Here is a 20,395-nt window from a genome sequence, read left to right on the forward strand (position 1 = left end):
TTCCTATGCTTCGACAACTTTGGGCTGCCAAGTTGATTATCTGGGCATTTCAAGAATGCCTTGTTTTCCCCCACTCCCTTTTTCTGGCAGCTAAAACGATCAAAGGAGTATCTTTTTAGTTGATAGAAGAAACATCTTAACTCTGCAACTGGATTCCTATATAATGCAATGCAATCTTCATTTATGCTTCATTGAGTAAACTTCAAAGACCTGACTAGCTTGCCTCATACCACGCAATAGATCGCTTTAATTCAGTGTTTTTTATTCTAGCCTTTAGCTAGCAAAACCATAAGCCAAAGTTTATCCATCATCTCCATGGGCTTAAGAATGCAGGACATGCTAAAACAAATCTAACCAGTGTGTTTTATTATAGGTTAGTCCTCAACTTACAATACTTTGTTTAGTGAAAGTTCAATGTTACGACAGCATTGAAAAAAGTGACTTATGAACGTTTTTCACACTTACAACCATTGCGGCATCCTTAGGGTCACATGATAAACATTCAGCCGCTTGGCAACTGACTCGAAGTTATGACATTTGGTGTGTCCCTGGGTCATGTGATCCCCTTTTGCAACCTTCTGACAAAGCAAAGTCAATGGGGAAGCCAGATTCCCTTCACAACTGTGTAACTAATTTCACAACTGCATTCAGGGGTGGGCTGCTGGGGGTTTGCAGAGGTTCAGGAGAGCCCCTAGCTAAGATTCTGTGCAGTTTGGAGAATCTCCGAATCCCTCTCCTGACTGGCTGTGCCCGCCCCTCCCCAACTCTCCCAGGAGTCCCCACTTGGCCAGTTTTGGATGCAGATAAGTGGAGGGTGTGCATGGAGGCTCCCAGAAGTTCAGGAAGGACGGAAATGGGCCTTTTCTGGCTTCCAGAGAGCCTCCAGAGCCCGGCAAGACCAAAAATGACCCCCACCCACTAGGCCACACCCACCATAACCATGCCCACCCAGCACCCGGGCAGGGAACCCTTTGCTAACATTTTTGAAATCCACCCCTGACTGCAGTGATTCATTAACAACTGTGTCAAGAAATATCTTGAAATGGGGGGAAACCCACTTAACAATTGTCTCACCCACAGAAATTTTGGGCTCAGTGGTGGTCGTAAGTCAAGGATTACTTGTACTATTATGTTTGTAAATTAAATTTTTCCCTTTGTGTGTGTGTGTGTGTTAAACCCACAAAAAAATCCTTTTTAGAGAGAAGTAATTTAAGTTTCAAAGGAAACCTTTGTTTAAATTAAGCTAAGCTATGCTTCCTTTAACACTCTATTCAAGGTGTTGCAACTGCAAACACTCTGCAGGCTAAAGGCATCTCCAGAGTGTATGGCCTCTTGTCCTCCTCAGCCCCTAATTTGTTTTGAATGGATTTACACACAATGCACCTGGGATTTTATACTCCCAGAAACAACACAAATGTCCTTAGTAGATATGTGATCAAACAAATAATTCAGTGGGAGGGAATGCAAATCTTTAGTGCCTCACCCTTCTGTTTTTCTGTCCTGGACACAACTCACCTGACTTCTGACAAACCAGTGCGAACTTCCCAACAAAGCTCTGTAGTAACAGTTGCACGATGGAAGAACAATTTCCCCTCCAGAAGATTGAATGAATTAAAAAAAGTATATTGCAATGAGTGGAGCAGGGCCCCCCAAACTTGGCAACTTTAAACTGGCTGGAGAATTCTGGGAGTTGAAGTCCACAAGTCTTAAAGTTGCCAAGTTTGGGGACCCCTGGAATAGAGGTAGGGGAGGGATAGGCAACCTGTACTGTAAGCCACCAGGAGTTGCTCTGAATAACAACATATAAACTTAATAATTATTAAGATAAATAAATAAATAAACCTGCAGGACCTTGAAAATTGCTGTACTACGACTGCCAGCATCTCTCACTGCTGATGACCTGAGGCAGTTGTCAAACTTCCAGATGTTTGCAACTATAGCTTCTATAGTTTCATGAATGGTCTGAAATACCAAGACAGCTTATCAGAGCAGAAAACACGACAAGATAAGCTAATTCTACTTTACTGAAAGACTACATTAACAGAATCTTGCCAGTCTGGAGATACAAACCTACTACTATTTTTTAACCACCTGAACAATCAGGGTTGTCCTTCCTAAATTTCTTCCTCTGTCTGTTAATCCATTAGAGACTTTTACCTGTCTCATCTAATTATTTCCTAGGTAGCATTATGTCTTCTCATCCCCCAAGGCCATGCACACATTCCATTACAGAATGAGAAACAGTGTGTTTGAAAATGAGACGTTTCCTCTCTGCAGAAGACAGGTGCCAGTAAGGGTCAGATTGAAATTGACAGATCCTCTAACTATAGGAAGTCCTCAATTTATGCCCACAATTGAGCCCAAAATTTCTGTTGCTAAGTAAGACAGTTGTTAAATGAGTTCAACAATTATTAAACCAATTAAATGAGTTTAACATGAGTGAATACAGGTAATCCTTGAATGACAACCACAATTGATCCCAAAATTTCTGTTGCTAAGTGATAAATTTGTTAAGTGAGTTTTTACGAACTTTCTTGCCAAAGTTGTTGAAGTGAGTCACTGCAGTTTATAAGATAGTAACTCAGTGGTTAAGGGAATCTATTTTCCCCATTGTTTTTGCTTGTTAAAAGGTCACCCCCCAAAAAAATCAGATGACTCATAGACACTGCAACTGTCTTAAGTACATGCCAGTTGCCAAGTTCTGAATTTTAATCATGTGACGGTAGGAACACTGCAATGGTTATAAGTATGAAAAACGGTCCTAAGTCACTTTTCCCAGTGCCATTGTAGCTTTGAATAGTCGCTAAATGAATGGCTGTAAGTCAAGGACTACATTAGAAGAATCAAGGCTTTAAAACATCCCAGGATTTCCCAGCTATTTCTAACATAGCTATTCTTCTAAGGTCTTTGGCATTCATTAAATAAATGAAGCTTCTGCATGCTACACTTCCAATAAATACTGAATAAATTGTATGAATTATATTTAAAAGCAGTCTTCATTTTAAAAAAAAATCAGAATCGACATGTTTAAATCCAATAGTTCAGAAAACAGCTGAAAATAACGGTGATACAAGTAGTCCTTGACCAAAATTGAGCTCAAAATTTTCTTTTGCTAAGTGAAACTGCTGTGAAGTGGATTTTGCCCCATTTTACGAACTTTCTTGCCTCAGCTGTTAAGTGAATCACTGCAGTTGTGAAGTTAGTAATATGGTTGTTAAGGGAATCTGGCTTCCTTATTGAGTTTACTTTCAAAAGGGGAAACACTTAAAGGGGATCATATGACTCTGGGACACTGCAACCGTCATAAACATGAGTTGGTTGCTAATCATCTGAATTTTTATCATGGGGTCATGGGGATACATGTAGTCCTTGACATACAACCACAATTGAGCCCAGAATTTATGTTGCTAAGTGAGAAATTTGTTAATTGAGTTTTGTTTCATGTTACGATTTTACTCGCCACATTTGTTAAATGAATCAGTGCAGTTGTTAAATTAGTAACACCGTTGTTAAGGGAATCTTCCCCCTTGACTTTGCTTCTCAGACAGTTTGCAAAAGATGATCCCATGACCCTGAGACACAGCGGAACGATAAATATGAATCAGTTGTCAAATATCTGAATGTAAATCATCCGACCATGGGGATGCACAAAAGTGTGAAAAATATGTCACTTTTTTCAGTGCCATTGTAACTTTGAATAGCCACTAAATAAACAGTTGTAAGTCAAGGGCTACCTACTAAGAGCCACGGTGGCGCAGTGGTTAGGGTGCAGTACTGCAGGCTACTTCTGCTGACTGCCGTCTGCCTGCAATTTGGCAGATCAAATCCCATCAGGCTCTAGGTTGACTCAGCCTCCCTCCTTCCGAGGTGAGTAAAATGAAGACCCAAAATTGTTGGGGGCAATGGGCTGACTCTGTAAACCGCTTAGAGAGGGCTATAAAGCACTGTAAAGCAGTATATAAGTCTTAAGTGCTATTGCTATTTCTACCTGTAGTTGCAATGGTCACAAGTCACTTTTTTCAGTGCCATTGAAACTTTGAATGGTCACTAATTGAACTGCCCTAAGTCGAGGATGGCCTGTATTGTCTACATGTTTTCTAGCTTCAAGAAAAATCCTCAACAACCAGAAAACAAAAGAGTTATTTTCATTAATCCATGCTAGACACTTCTGAGAAAGTTTTAATCCTCTTCTGGGTTTTTATTCCTTGTATATGTTTGGGGGCTTCCTAACAGAACAGACACCAAATAGAAAGACGCACTTGCAGGAAATACAAAATTCTTGCTAGAGTTTACTGTACATATGTTTGTATTATAAACCTTCACTTCTGTCGGTTTTGGTGGTTATTATTTTATGAAAACATCCCCCATTCAGTGAACCGCCAGATGGTCAAATGCACCTGCAGAAGCAGTTAACAGGTGTGAGCCTGCGGCTGTGGAAGGGATGGGGGCGTGTAAATTTTACACAGCAACCAAGAAAAGGAATTCTATAACGTATTGTAAGTTATGATCCTGATCAGCCCTGGACTAGCTTTGCTGGATCACACTGGCAAAGACATGAGCTATTTTTTAAAAAACAAAAAGGTAATTCAGTATAAACAGAACAGCTTCCTTGCTTAAAGTCCTTCAGTCTACTTGAGGGTACTCTTATTCCATAATTCATAGGCATTAAAATAGCAACAGCAATATCTCCATGCATGCAGTAGGACTGGGTTTTTTCCCCTCTTGAGTCTGAGGTCTCTTTAGAAGAGGGGCGGGGGGCGGTGTGCTGTGTTTTAAAAATTAATATTACTATTTTCCACCCCAGAAGACTGCAGGCCTGCGCAGCAATGTAGCACAATCATTGGAGCTTATGGGTTGGAAATTACTTTTGTTTATTACTTTTGTTTATACTATTTTGCAGTATCGGAGAGTGGGAGTTCCTAGAGATAACGGTGTTACAATTTTCACAGATGCATTCAGGGGTGGGATTCCACCAGTTCGCACCTATTCGCTGGAACTGGTTGTTAACATTCTAAGCAGTTTGGAGAACCAGTTGTTAGAAGAAATTACTGGCCTAATCCTGTAAGGAAGGCAGGAAGGAAACATTCTGGTGTTGCTTACAGAAACTGCCTCTCCACTAACCCTTATTACATTCTTGGCAGGACTAGACTTCCTGTCTCTGGAACTTCTCTGGAGTTTTTTTCCCTTCCTTTGCTGGAAAGTTGCTTGTGTGGAGTGACCATTCAAAGTTAGAATGGCACTGAAAAAAGTGACTTATGACCATTTTTCACACTTACAACTGTTGCAGCATCCCCACAGTCATGAGAGGCCAGGCGAGGAGATGCATGCCTCGATGTGAGTGATATTGAGTTGGCCACACCCAGCCAGTCACATGACCACCAAGCCACACCCACCACCTAAGCCACGCTCACAGAACCGGTTGTTAAAAATTTTGAATCCCACCCCTGGATGCATTACAGATAGTCCTCGACTTACAATCATTCATTTAGTGACCAAAGTTACAATGGCATGGAAAACAGCAATTTATGACTATTTTTCATACTTAAGACCATTGCAGCATCCTCATGGTCATGTGATCAAAATTTGGATGCTTAGCAACAAGCATATATTTATGATGGTTGCAGTGTCCTGCCCCAATTTACAACCATTTTTGTCACAGTTGTTAAGTGAATCAAATTAGTAACATGGTCATTAAGTGAATCTGGTTTCCCCATGGACTTTGCTTGTCAGAAGGTCATAAAAAGGGGATCACATGACCCCAGGACACTGCAACCGTCATAAGTCTAAATCAGTTGCCAAGCATCTGAATTTTGATCACGTGGCTGTGGGAATGTTCTAAGTGTGAAAAATGGTCATAAGTCACTTTTTTCAGTGCCATTGTAACTTTGAACGGTCACTAAATGAACTGTTGTAAATCAAGGACTATCTGTAGAAGGTTTATTCAAGTCTGTGCACAAGAATGGGGTCAACTAAAGTGCAACATTAAATTACCAGATAAAGGTTAATAAAATTCAGGAGGAGTTGAACTTTGAGCACTTGTGGAAAATCAGTGACTCTAAACTGATGATGCATTGAACTCCACCCCCCCAATTCTATCTGTTCTACTCCTACAGTATATACTTGACAAGGAATTCCTACCCTTTTTCTACTGAAAGCAACTATTGTTTGGACCAGTGGTGGGATTCAATTTTTTTTACTACCGGTTCTGTGAGCGTGGCTTGGTGGGCATGGTGTGGCTTGGTGGGCGTGGCAGGAGAAGGATACTGTAAAATCTCAATTCCTCCCCACTTATGGGGGAAGGTTACTGCAAAATCCCCATTTCCTCCCCACCCCACTAACCTGCTTTCCAGCTCCATTCTCCTATGCAGGGCAACAAAAGAGAGCCTCTGTGGTGCAGTGGTTAGAGTGCAGTATTTGCAAGCTGCCTGCAGTTTGGCAGTTCAAATCCCACCAAGGCTCAAGGTTGACTCAGCCTTCCCTCCTTCCGAGGTGGGTAAAATGAGGACCCAGATTGTTGGGGGCAATATGCTGACTCTGTAAACCGCTTAGAGAAGGCTGTAAAGCACTATAAAGCGGTATATAAGTCTAGGTGCTATTGCTATTGCTAAAAGAAGACCCAACCAATCATCTGGGACTCGGGAGGCAAAGAATAGATGGGGGCGGGGCCAGTCAGAGGTGGTATTTGCTGGTTCTCCAAACTACTCAAAATTCCCATTACTGGTTCTCCAGAACTGGTCAGAATCTGCTGAATACCACCTCTGGTTTGGACACTGATCTGGCACCAGAATTTTGGTTTTATAACACTGCATACCCAGATATGGTTCCAGGTTCTCTCCTCTGTCACGTGATTGCAAATAAACTCCATTGGATTTTTCTCAGTTTTGGTCACGATGTCTGTAGAGATTCTCAGTCATCCATTTTGGTCTGGATATTGAGACTCTTAAAAAAAGTGCAGAGAAGAGTACAGGGTGCAGAAAAAGGTGCAAAGAAGAGCAATAAAACAAAAATAAATGAAGTAACAGTTGCAGGAATTGCAAGGTTGTAAACAAGGGCAAAACTCGGTAACAAAAATCTCACTTAAGAACAGAAATGTTGGGCTCCGTTGTGGTCGTTAAGTCGAGGACTGCCTAAGAGTGGGGAGACCCGGGGAGGCAGTGGGGTAACCTCGTCTTAGTCATTCTCTCTCCACTCTACCCTGGGAATTCAGAAAACATCCATGCCCCCAGCCCACACAAGGCAGCCTGGCACACTGCGGTCCTTGCCATTCAAAGAAGAGGTTCTTCATCCGGCAGTGAATTGATTTGGGCTGATGATAATAATATATTTCAGAGCATTAAAATTATATCCTTTTCTTCTGAGCAAGGCAGGAACAATAACCCAGCTGTATTATTAGCATCGCTGAAAATGAACACTGAAGATAAAGCATAATGGAAAGCCAGACCGAGCTCCCATTCATGGCATTAAAGAAAGCAAATTCAATTTGTATGAAAGAGTAGCTCCCACAAGCAGCCAATTCACGTTTGAAGAGAAGACAGATCTTTAGAGAAAATACAGTAGCAATGCCCTTGGACCTGGCCCATTACAGAGTAGTCAAAAGGCCTATAATGCCCACCTTTAACCTTCTACCTTTCCTTTGCAGGGTCTGCTGCTGTTCCTTCAGCTTGGCCAACATGGTAAGTGGTTACTGAATTAAAATGCTGCTTCCCAAGGTCTACTTCTCAACCTTGGTAGCTTTAAGATGTGTGAGCTTCAACTCCCAGAATCCTTCAGCCAGCAGTGAGGGAATTCTAGGAATTTGGGGTCCCTGGTGCTCTCTGAGCGGTTTTGTTTTCTTGCAGACGTTTCATTACCCAATTGGATAACATTATCAGTGTTACTGTAGAAGGGTATGAGGTTTGCATTGATGTTACCTAGTTGGATAATGAAACATCTGCAAGAAAACAACCAAGCTCAGAGAGGACCAGGGACCCCAGAGTTCAGCCCTGAGCTACAAATATTATCTACGATTCTAGGAATTGAAATCCATCCATCTTAAAGTTGCCAAGTCTTTCTTGTCTTGCTTGTTTTGTTTCTTAGCTTCACCCTCAAACACGAACACACAATAAGGAGGATTCTTTGTCTTTTCAAGGAGCTGACAAACTAATTCAACAGGTGCAGCTTTCCTCAATGTAATCCAAATCCCCATTTTAGGGGAGGGCTCGGGGAGTCTATTTTGAAGAAGCTTCAGATCAGTGGTGGGATTCAAATAATTTAACAACTGGTTCTCTGCCCTAATGATTTCTTCCAACAACCAGTTCACCAAATTGTTCAGATAGTTAACAACTGGTTCTCCCAAAGCAGTGTGAACTGGCTGAATCTCACCACTGCTTCAGATCCTACATGCACCCCCAGACACTACACATATTTTTTCCCTTTTCAACATATATCAACCAGTGCCTGCGTGCATTTGGAACTTCGCCACGTGGTCAAGAACTGTTGCAGGTAAAGATGTGAGGTAGGAAAAGCACGAGGTGTTCTTTATTTTACTAGAGCTATAAATCACTCCAATCAGGAATTGCTCAGACCAGCCTCCTTTTCCGGTCCCATTTGCCATCTCATAAAAGAGCTTGTCCATTATGTAGTTGCCGGCTTTAAAAAAAGCTTCACATGCTACTTGCATGTCCATAAATGTACTTTAACCCTTAAGAGTATAAGAGGAAGAGGATTGAAGTCCCTTTCTCTTTCATGAGATTCTTAACAGTTATTTACATATTTATTCATTTGTTTGTTTGTTTGTTCATTTGTAACATTTATTGGCCATCCATCTTACCACAGGATAACTCTGGCTGGCTTACAATCCCAAATTACAAAATAAATATAGGACATAACAATAAGGGAGAATATTTGCAGCTCAGGGTTGACATGAGGGGTCCTTGGTGCTCTCTGACCTTGCTTATTTCCTTGCAGACATTTTCTCACCCAAACCAGGTAACATCATCAGTGTTAGCCCTAGCATTGATGATGTTACCTGGTTTGGGTAAGGAAACATCTGCAAGAAAACAAGCAGAGAGTCCCAAGGACCCCTAAATATACATATATACACTAAATACGCACACACATATACATATACCACAACAATACAAGAGCACACAACAGATATAAACTCAATGTAAACTGCTCAAAACTTGATTGCAGAAAGTACAACTTCAGCAACAGAGTGGAAGGCACTACCTGGAATGCACTACCAGATTCTGTTCTTACATCTTCTAACCCTTTAACCTTAAACTATCTACTATTGACCTCACCCCCCCATTCCTAAGAGGTCTGTAAGGGGCGTGCATAAGCGCACCATCGTGCCTACCATCCCTGTCCTATTGTCCCCATTTATTCGTACCTATTTCCTGTATTCTTACTTATGTTTACACTTATACCTATTATCTTGTAAGCGATTGACAAATCAAAGAAATAAATAAAAATAAATAAATAGCCTAAATATATCTCTATATACCTCTATACATACATACATACATACATACATACATACATACATACAATAGAATACTTTATTGACTAAGTGTGATTGGACACACAAGGAATTTGTCTTGGTGCAAATGCTCTCAGTGTACATAAAAGAATCATCAGGTACAACACTTAATAATAGTCATAGGATACAATAAGCAATCAAATCATACTAGGAAACAGTCAATGTAAATCGTAAGGATACAAGCGACAAAGTTACAGTCATACAGTCACAAGTGGGAGGGAATGAGTGACAGGAGTGATGAGAAGATTAATAGTAATAGTAGTGTAGACTTAGTAATAATTGAACAGTGTTGAGGGAATTATTTGTTTAGCAGAGTGATGGCTTTTGGGGAAAAACTGTTCTTGTGTCTGGTTATTCTGCTGTGCAGTACTCTATAGTGTCGTTTTTGAGGGAAGGAGTTGAAACAGTTTATGTCCAGGATGTGAGGGGTCTGTAAATATTTTCACAGCCCTCTTTTTGACTCCTGCAGTATACAGGTCCTCGGCTGAAGGCAGGTGGGTAACAATTATTTTTTCTGCAGTCCTAATTATCCTCTGAAGTCTGTGTCTATCCCGTTGGGTTGCAGAACCAAACCAGACAGTTATAGAGGTGCAGATGACAGACTCAATAATTCCTCTGTAGAACTGGATCAGCAGCTCCTTGGGCTTTCTGAGCTTTCTGTGTTGGCGCAGAAAGAACATTCTTTGTTGTGCTTTTTTAATGATGTTTTTGATGTTAGGTGTCCACTTTAGACTCATTTAGATTGAAGCCATACAGAGGTCACAGTAATACATTAATAAAATCATATCACTGAATAGTACCAAAATTCAGTCTGGTTTGAAAAACAAGAAGGATTGATGGAATAGACTCCTGAAGGCTTTGATCTGGAAGGGTTTTAACTGTGAGATTTAACAGAACCCCAAAGATTAAGGGCAGCAGGTTAATGAATACTCCTTTCTGGAAACAGAGAAGAGACATAGATGCCTCTTTCATCCAGGTTTTTGGTCCTTTCAGTTTGATCCTGCAAGGTCAATCAAAACCCTTTGTGTTGGTGTGAACTAAGAAGTCTTTTGTTTAATCTTTTTGTTTGATGCACACTGCAAAGCTTCAAAGCGATGCCACATATACAACAGTTTAACTATTTATCTCTCTGTTTTTTCCCCCTCCTCTCTCAGAAGGACAAAATAAACATCAGCAATCCCAGAAAAGTGCTGGTAAGTAAAATGAAGGCCCTTAGAAACCTAGGAATTTTCCCAACTAAAGGTTGAACAAGATGTGCAATTTAACACAGGAAATGTATTCTTAGCAATTATAGAAAAAAGTGGAGATTGGAGATTATACCTGTAGCAATGCTTCCGTTTTCTATGGGAATGTTTGAGCTTGCCTATATCAAGTTAGACCATGGATCTCAGTGCTGTCTACGACAATTTAGTGCCCTCCAGACGTTCAGTTTTGCAGGTCCCAAGATCCATTTCTGTTACTTGCTAGAAAATCTGATATTCTGAAGGGTACTGGCTGGAGAAGGATCCTCTGCACTTAATTTCAGAACCCCTGGAGATCCCAAGAATTGAATCTGGGTCTTTCTAAATGCAAAGTGTGAGCTTTGCCTCTGAACCACTGTTCCTTTGGTAGCTGTTGTCCCACACATCCTGAAGCTATTATCTTTCCCACTAAGAAAAGTATAGATGTCAGACCCGCCACAACTTAAACTCCTAATTAGAAACAATCCTTGACTTCATTTGCTGAGAAAGAATAATTTTATTAGAAGTCAAGTGTATTGCCGTAATGCATAGCCAGAACTGAGAATCATGTGCCAAAATCCCTAAGTTCAACTTTTCTCTCCTTAACTGCCTCCCATTGCTGAACTGGGAGGTGGGGTCATGACCAACCAGGTTCAAGCAAGATGTTTTCAGAATGGTCAGTTCAAGCATAGGATGGTATGCAGCTGCCTTCTTCTTCCAGCTCGGTAACCTTGGGGAGATACAGAAGTTACCGTACTTTTTGCTCCATAAGATGCTCCAGACGATAAGACACACATTAGCTTTAGAGGAGGAAAACAAGGGGGGGGGGGGAAATGCCTCTGCCACTCAGCATCCATTGGCTAGCGTCCTTGCAGGAAACAGCAAAGAGCTTGGTCAGCTTCAACGCATTATCGCAGCCTGATTCAGCATGAGCTGAATTGGCGGTTGGATCAGCTTCACGGAATACCGCTGATCAGCTGTTCCAAGCGGTGGTGATCTGTGCTTCCCGTTTTCAGCCTCTGCAAGTCCTGTTTTCGGCCTGTTCCAGGCAGGGGGGAATCCCCGCCACCAATTACTGCTGATCACTGATGCCTGGAACATTTGGCGGCAGTGATTAGTGGTGGCGGTGGTGGCTGTGCCACCACCTGGAACAGGCCAAAAATGGAACATGCGAAGGCCAAAAACAGGACGTGCAGAGGCCGAAAACGGGCGCGGGGAGGCTGAAAAGAGGGCGAAAACAGCCGAAGGGTGGTGACTGGCAGATGGGCAGGGCTTCTGCAATATTCGCTTCATAAGACGCACAGACATTTCCAGCCATTTTTAAGAGACAAAAAAGTGTGTCTTATGGAGCAAAAAATATGTTACTTTTGCTTTCCCCGAAGTATTCTGCTCTCCCATCCACCCGGTCTGTTCATGGCAGACAGTTACCGCATTGGTAGCAAAGCACAAGCAAGTGTAAAGTGGAAGCTAACAATAGATAGATGTATACATTTTCCTTCCAGGGCAAACATGCCTGTTGTTTTCTTTAAGGAACATTTCCACTGTTGAACTTAGTGTGGTTCTCAAAAGGCCATTTGAACGACAGAAGATTTTTGACTGGATCTGACTTATGGTTTGGTTGACTGAGTAGTACCTGCTCTGAATTGTAGTCGCACTCTAGGAAAACACCTCTCTGGGTTGTTTCTTCATTGTTGTTTTCCTTTCTATACATGTTATGTTGCTCAGAGACCTTTTCAATGTTGTTAAGCTACAATTTTCAGTCTTCATCCTGGTTGTCCATGTTGGTAGATTTTCTGGGAGATGCAGTTCAGTAGCACCCACAAGACCATTATGTTCTCCATTATTGCAGAGAGGACAAGAAGCAATATGCAAGGAAGAAAATCACAAGTAACCCATCTGGATTTTTCCAGCAATTCCTGGAAAGCACTTAAACACTTTAGATGAGTCTACCCAACTGAGGATAAACAAAAATGGAACTGTAATTCTTCAATCTAACTACAATAATGCATTGGAAGAATCAACACAGGCCTAGATAGTGTCAAGTTGTGTCTTTAGCCTAATTAGTTGCCAAAAGAGTCAAAACACAGATCTGCTTGTTGTCTGCCTAATCTAGTACCTGATCGATTATTTTGTCTTTGGACTGTGTCAGCTGATCCATGGTGACATTTTTTTGTATCTAAAGGTAACCCGCAACTTATGGCTCCAGTTGGAATCAGAATTTCCATTGTTAAGCAAGGCAAATTGTTGTGAATCATGCAGGGGTGGGATTCAAATTTTGTAACAATCAGTTCTGTGGGCATGGCTAGGTGGGTGTGGTCATGTGACTGGGTGGGTGTGGCTCCCCCTTTTTTTGGCATCAGTGCTACGCCCCCCCCCCCTCCATTTTTTGCCTCCCTGAGCCTCAGGGAAGCCTCCTGGGTGAAGCAGTAAGTAAATGAAGGGAATCCCAGAACAGCTGATCGTTGGAACAGCTGATCGTTGGGAGGGGAAATATACCTTAAGGAGTGCCTGGGTGGGGAAGAACGCAGTCAGCAATGTCAGGCATGCACGCAATGTTGTACATACACAATAAGGACTGAACTGGGCAGAAAGGGGCAGGGCCAGCCAGAGGCACGATTTGCCGGTTCTCTGAACTGTGCAGAATCATAACAACCAGTTCTGTAGAACCTGTCTAAACTGGTACAATCCCACCCTTGAAATCATGCCTAATTTAATGACCTTTTGGCCATGGTCGTTAAGTGAATTGCATAATGGTTATTAAGTGAATCCAGTCCTCTCCCCCTTGACTTTGCTGGTTGGAACCAGGCGGGGAAGGTCATGAATGGTAATCATGTGACCCCAGGATACCGCAACTATTGTATAAATACATGCCAGTTGCCAAGCACCCGAATTTTGATCATGTGACTGTGGGGATGCTGAGACAGTCATAAGTGTGAGGATTGGTCATGTCTCTTTTTTCAGTGGCGTGTGAAACTTTGAATGATCATTAAGCAAATGGTTGTAAGTCGAGAACTATCTGTATTCATTTTACCTTGATTGCCACAGTTGTCAGAGCAACGGCCCAAGATTGTTTGTTCTTGTCCTATACCAAGTTAGACCAAAAGTTTGATTCCTGGGCTGTTTCCAGCATGAACCAGAAAGCTGGTTTGGCCTTCTTCTTTTGCAGCTAAGAGAGACTAACTCTTTCATTTCTGCTCTCACAGATTGCTGCGAAGATCCTGGTCAGCTTGAAAGCAAATTTGTGGTCGTCTACTGCCCTTTAATTCAGGGACGATTGGAGATGAGACAATGGGATGCAGATTGTCTCAATGCTACAAATCTACCTTCAGGATGCCAAAGGGATGAGTTCGAGGCTAACATCTGTGGTTTCCTACCTAACTGTTCCATCTCTACCTGTGCAAGTAAGGTTAAAAATCCATACTGTCCTATCTGTGTTCTCTGCTAAAGAAAACCCAGCTGCCACAAGCAGAGAACCATGTGCTGCATAATCGATAGAGACCACCTTGGCTCCTGAAAATGTTCCCCTATTTCCAAGAAACAAGGACCTGCAATACTATGTGGGCTTCTGAGAATAAGCTTTGGACAATTTGATCTGGAAGTGCATAGGTTGGCCAAGGAGAGAGAGAAGCTCTCTCTTAAAAAAGAGTTTCCCCAAATCCCAGGGTCAACATAAGTTTGATTAGTAGCCAAGTAATCAAAGATGAGGGGTCAGCATCCCTAGACACCTGGTCCTTCCTAAGGACCTGTGGCAGATGTTGTGGTTTAATAATATTAAAGGTATCACTGCAAAATGGAAGCTGTTCCAATCAAGCTGCCTCTTGCAGTCGACTAGTGGTGATTTTGTCAATGCCAGTGGTATCCAAGTGATGCTCCAGATGTTTGGGGTTTGGCCCCAAGGTGTTTATTACTATAGGTACTTCTTTTTCTTTTGTTACAATCGTTCAATTTGTAGATCTTGATATTTTGTTATTTCCTTGAGTTCTTTCTCTTGTATTCTGCTGCCTGCAGGTACCGCACTATCCAGATTGTTTTGTCTTTCTTCTCAACAGTTGTTAAACCTGGAGTGTTGGGTGGCAGATGGTTTTCTGTTTGAATTCTAAAGTCCCAAAGCACTTTAGTTTCTTCATTTTCTCTTTGTTTATTTTGTGGTCCCACCGGTTCTTGCTGGCAGGCAAGTGATATTTTTGCAGATATTCCAATGCACCAGTGTTGCTAATTTGCCATATTGTTGTAATCAATCTGCGGGATGTTCTTGCATTATTATTACTATTTTAAATTTAGGAAGTCAGGTAGAGCAGGAAACTTGATGGGACAAAGGAACATGTCAAAAACACTGGTTCCCTGGAGTGCCAGCTTGAAGAACTCAGGGCTGCAACCCAGAAGGGAAGAGCTAGTCAATTTGAAGATGTTTACCTAGGGAATGATAAAGACATCATCTCTTTATTTCTGATTCATTTGTTTCCCTTTCTGCACAGAACTGAATCCTACAAAAGGTCTGATTTCACTGGAGGAACTCAACTGTTCTGTAACTCTTAACTGGCAAGATGTAATCAACTGCTGTCATGAAGCTTCCAGAGATCACTCTATAATAACCTCTAAAAGCAGCTGGGCAAATGCATGCCATGTCATGACAAACCTATCCCATGGGCAGGAATATAACATGACAGTGTATAGAGTCCTGAATGGAAGTTGTAGTCAAGAAGCATCCATCAACATAACGACAAGTGAGTCTCACAATCACTACGTGCTCACAGCAGCAGAAACAAGAAGATAGCAGCACTTAGCACTTATATATCGCCCCATAGTGCTTTACATGTGCTGGATGGAATTGCAGAGTCAACATATTGCCCCCAATAATCTCGATCCTGGTTTTACCAACCTCAGAAGGACGGAAGACTAAGTCAACCTTGAACCCCATCAGAATCGAACGCCAGCTGTGGGCAGTTTTCCTGCAATGCTGCATTCTAACCCTGCACCACCGGGGCTCCTGGTGATGTCTGTTTTCTGATGTAGCAGAACTAAAGTTCTTTCCATTCTCAAGTGCTGGGTCAGCCTGAGATCTGGGCTGATCTATATTGCTTATGAACTTGCATGAATCTTGGGAAGCTGAGTCTCAACTCTTCCTCTGTCAGGCACAAAAGATCATGCATGAAGGTCCAATTAAACTGATTTATTGCTATGTATGTGTCTATTGCACAGAAATATTCTCAACTAACATTAATACCTACTTGAAGTTAAATAAGAGTCAACAGAATTCAAGGGAGATTGGATTTAGTTCACTTGTGGCTACCTAGGGATTCTAAGCTGATCCCTCTTTTAACTCCACCCTCAGGTTCTCCCAGTCCTTCCCCAACCTTTAGGGCTTGGTGGCCCAGCTGGTGGGGGAAGAGGGGAGACAGGTCTCATGAATGGTGGGCTGGCAGATCCAGAAAGAAAAGAAGCCTTTGAGGCGCAGTTTCACATTCCTTTAGGCTTCTCCACACCAAAAACTTTTGTAAAGGGACAGAAGAAGAGGTGGTATTCAGCAGGTCGTGACCAGTTCCGGAGACCCGGTGGTGAAAATTTTGAGTAGTTCAGAGAACCGGCAAATGTCACCTCTGACTGGCCCCACCCCCATCTATTCTCTGCCTCCCGAGTCCCAGCTGATCAGCTGGATCTTCTTTCGTTGCCCTGCACAGGAGATTGGAGCTGGAAAGCAGGTTAGTGGGGTGGGGAGGGAATGGAGATTTTGCAGTATCCTTCCCCTGCCATGCCCACCAAGCCACGCCCACAGAACCGGTGGCAAAAAAAATTGAATCCCGCCACTGGACAGAAGGCCTGAAACAGTGTAAGATTGGTCCCCCAAAGCCTTTTATCTGTTTGCAAAAGCTTTCGGTGTGGAGAAGAGAAGCCTTTGGGGGCACTGAGGCTTCCCGATGCTCCAAAAGCAGATCAAGTGTCCTATGCAGACAGCCTCGGGGAGTCAGCAAAGGTCAGCAGGACGTGCCCATCCCACTTAGCCTCGGCTCTCACCACTCTGCCACCGGGAACAGGTGGCTTGGCAGCCTGTTTGTGGGGGGGTGGTAAGAGGTGAAGCTGGCCGTGAGGATGGTGGGCCAACACACAGGTGCACACAGCTCCCCTCACGCAAGTGAGAAGATCAGCCTTTGGAGTGCAGCTTGCCCAAGTTGAGCTGCATGCGCATACTGGCCCATCTCTCTCGTAGCTTAGTTCCAAATAGGGCGCAGTCCAGGAGTGGGCTGTGGACCAGTGGTTGTGGATACCTGCTCTAGAGGAAACATCTGGAGTTCTGCAGTGGACAGTTGGTCAGTGGCATGAATTCCCTGCTCAACTCACCTCCGCTTTTGGGGTTTCCCTTCCTCCCAGAGGTGGTATTCAGCAGGTTCTGACCAGTTCTGGAGAACCGGTAGTGGAAATTTTGAGTAGTTTGGAGAACCGGCAAATACCGCCTCCGACTGGAGATTTTAAGTATCCTTCCCCTGACATGCCCACCAAGCCATGCCCACGGAACCGATAATTTTTTAAAAAAGGATCCCAACCCACTGCTTCCTCCCTCTATCTATGGAATGTCATAACATCTTGACATTATTTATTTATTTATTTTATTTTATTTATTTTGATTTGTCAATTGTTTACAAGATAATAAGTATAAATGTATACTTATACATTAGCCCAGTCCATTTATCTGTCAATCACTTTTGCTACTTTTTCCCTTGCAATAGCCACAATTATGCTTTGTTTTAAAAGCCACCAGCAAAGAGATGAGAATGAAGGCAGAGAAAGAGGGGTTGGTTGGTTGCCATTTTTTTTTAAGCAAATTTTATTAATTTCAAAGACAAACAAATCATCATCAACCATTACATATTTGAACCTTTTTCCATTATAAATTTTACAAGTCAGATAAAACCTTATTTTATACAATACAATTCTATTTTAAGCCATTTCCATATGAGCATAAAAATACCTCTTATCCAATTTCTCTTTACTCTTATTCAGTTTCACTATTATTATTTCATCTATTTCTTTCTGACTTGATTACCATTATTCTCATTCTGTATTTCTACAAGGTTTTATTAATACTCTCAAAAACATAAACACACAACAAACAAACATATAAAAAATCTTTTAGGAAAGTAACTTGGCCCCAGGTACCTCTCTTTATATGGGCTTCAATTATATTCATGCTCATCTTACATATCATTACCTATTTTGTTTACCATTCTATATCTTCTATATAAACTTCTCCACACATTTCACTCTTCATAATTCTATCTTATTTAATCCATCTTAATTCAAATCATTATATTTGTATCTTTTGCCCATTCTTTATTATCCCTCTATCTCATTCCTTATAAAAAAAAAAAAAAAAGAATTTCTCCTGAAATCACTAATCAGAGTATGATGCCTTTCTATCCTCCCCTAAATTAATTAGATTAACATTTAAAATAACACCTAATACCCAATCTGATTCTGCTTGGTACATTCTATCTACTAATTTTTTTCTTTTAATAACAATAAAAACAGAGTGATAAATCCAAAATGATTAAATACATAGTTAAATAATAAATCTAAATATTAAATCTTATAACATTCCCATTGCCTTTCCCTTTAATATTTTATTACATTTTAAAATCAATCATTGTTAAACATTTCAACATTTTAATTTCTTATTAACTCTTAAGCCATTCTAATTTTCTATTTCTAATACAGATGTTACAATACCATCTTATGTACCTTGCAAAATCTTTTTTTAAGGAAATTGTACTTTACCCTTTGTCCCTAAAAAAATTCCTCTTTTCCCATCTAATTTCAAAACTTTGTGGCTTTTCTCCGCCTTTCCCCTTTCTTTCTTCCCCCACCAAATCTTCCTACCCCCCTTCTTCTAGCCTCTGTCTTGCTGGCATCCCTTCTCTGTTGTGTTCCCTTTTTCTTTTGTTTACTATCATTATATTTATTTTGCATCTTATTTTTCTCTTTCTTAAATGTTTTTTTAGATCTTAAGTTCTTCATTTTCCTCGCTTTCTTCCTTCCTTCTTTCTTAGTTAAATTTTGGAATTCATTAAAGATGGCGTCTTCATCTTCTTTTTCTTGTTGTTCTTCTGCCTCCATCTGTTGTATTGTTTGTTGATAGTTAACCAGCGCCATTTCTAAAAATAGGAAGGCTTTTTCCATACCATCTTTACCGGCTGCTTTTGTTTGCTCATATTCTTCCCTCAGTTCCTCAAAAGAAAAAGCCATTATAGATCTTTTCTTTTCTTTTCTTTTTTCCCTCTTTCTTCTTACACCAACCAAGATATTTTTTAAAAAAAGTAAAACAATCCCAAAATCCACAATCCTCAATCAAGCCAAGCCAAGACAAAATTCTCCCTTTCTCTTCCAGGGGTAGTATCAGACAAAAGAAAAAAGAAAGTCCAAATCTGTATTTTGAAGCCTTGTTGGAGTTCTATTTCTGTCTTCAAATCCTTAAGGCATCTCCTCCAACAAAATCAAACCAGATGAATATATTTTTTGTCCTCTCCCTTCCGACTTATCCCATAAAGCTAGTTTTACCTGAAAAAAACAGGTTTCTCAATGTCCACTTATTAATTCCGTCGGGAAGGAGAGTAAACTTTCCTTTCAGCACCACCAAACTGCCGCTTTTTTCCTCTTCTAGAAGGTATCATTCAGAAAGTCATAATTTTCAGGAGTTTTGTTAAATATGTCTTAGAGTCCTGGGAACCAAGAAAAACTTTCTCTTTTCAAAAACTTTCTCCACTTCCTCCTGCGCATTCTTACCCGGCTGCCAGCTTCTTTGTGGCGGCCATTGCGGACCGCTGCTGCACCGTCTTGGGAAAAGGGGTTCTGCCGGCCGGGGAGGGGTCTGCAACACCCCCAAACCCCTCTCCGGATCCCCCCTATCTTCAGCTGCCCCTGCAGGGCAGCCTAGCTCCGGACCCGTCCGGATCGGAGCACCAAAAGCGGCTAGCGCAGCGGGATCGCGCAGCTTCGCGAATCCCTGCCGCTCGCAAAGCCGACAAACCGGAAGACCCAGTTGGTTGCCATTTTTGACATCTCCCTATTGGACAATAAGAGGCATCAGTGAGGATAATGACATAGGAGTGCAAAAATGCTGAAAGGATAAAGACAGATGATATGCAAAGTTGTATGCAAGTACCTACACACTGACAAATCAATTATTCACACAATGAAGCCTATTAAATTTCTGATTAAAGTTCCAAACTGAGAACCAATACTGTTTCTAATATAGTATCCAGCTTGGTTTTCTGAATGTCCATCTTTAAGTTGGCAAAATGGCGCCATCAAACTCAATAACAATAAATGAGGAGATTTAAGGGAAGTGCGAAGTTTAAAAAAAACCCAATTCAACAATTTAAAATGTTTATTTTTAAACAACAAATATAATTAGGGGTAGCCAATAGCCTAATAAATCTTAAGCTTTGTATTGAAGAATGCTTAGCTGATTATTCTGGGAAAAGATAAAAGTGGAACAAATGAGAGTAGAGGGAAATAGAACAGCTTGCTTGCTTCTTTATTTATTATTTCAATTTCTACATCCTGGACATCAGCACATTCCATGTTGTACCATTTTGTTGCAGTTCTCAGCAATGATGCTGAATCAACAAGTATTGGCTAAGCCGCTCAGTAGAGAAAG

At 41.4% G+C, this 20,395-nt stretch overlaps 1 protein-coding gene across 1 annotated transcript in view; it reads left to right on the top strand.

Annotated features, from left to right (window-relative positions):
• Positions 1-7,650: 7,650 nt before the first annotated feature.
• Positions 7,651-20,395, top strand: part of PTPRH (protein tyrosine phosphatase receptor type H) — a 37,295-nt gene continuing 24,550 nt past the window's right edge. Inside the window, exons 1-4 of the mRNA XM_026677392.2 lie at positions 7,651-7,673; positions 10,678-10,716; positions 13,947-14,144; positions 15,219-15,467. Of these exons, the coding sequence (XP_026533177.2) occupies positions 14,024-14,144; positions 15,219-15,467 (370 nt within the window). The 5' untranslated portion in view covers positions 7,651-7,673; positions 10,678-10,716; positions 13,947-14,023. The remainder of the gene's footprint in view (positions 7,674-10,677; positions 10,717-13,946; positions 14,145-15,218; positions 15,468-20,395) is intronic.

Source organism: Notechis scutatus, chromosome Z (genome assembly GCF_049901735.1).
Source record: "Notechis scutatus isolate UNSWTSFEM ecotype Mainland chromosome Z, rNotScu1.2, whole genome shotgun sequence".
NCBI lineage: Eukaryota > Metazoa > Chordata > Lepidosauria > Squamata > Elapidae > Notechis > Notechis scutatus.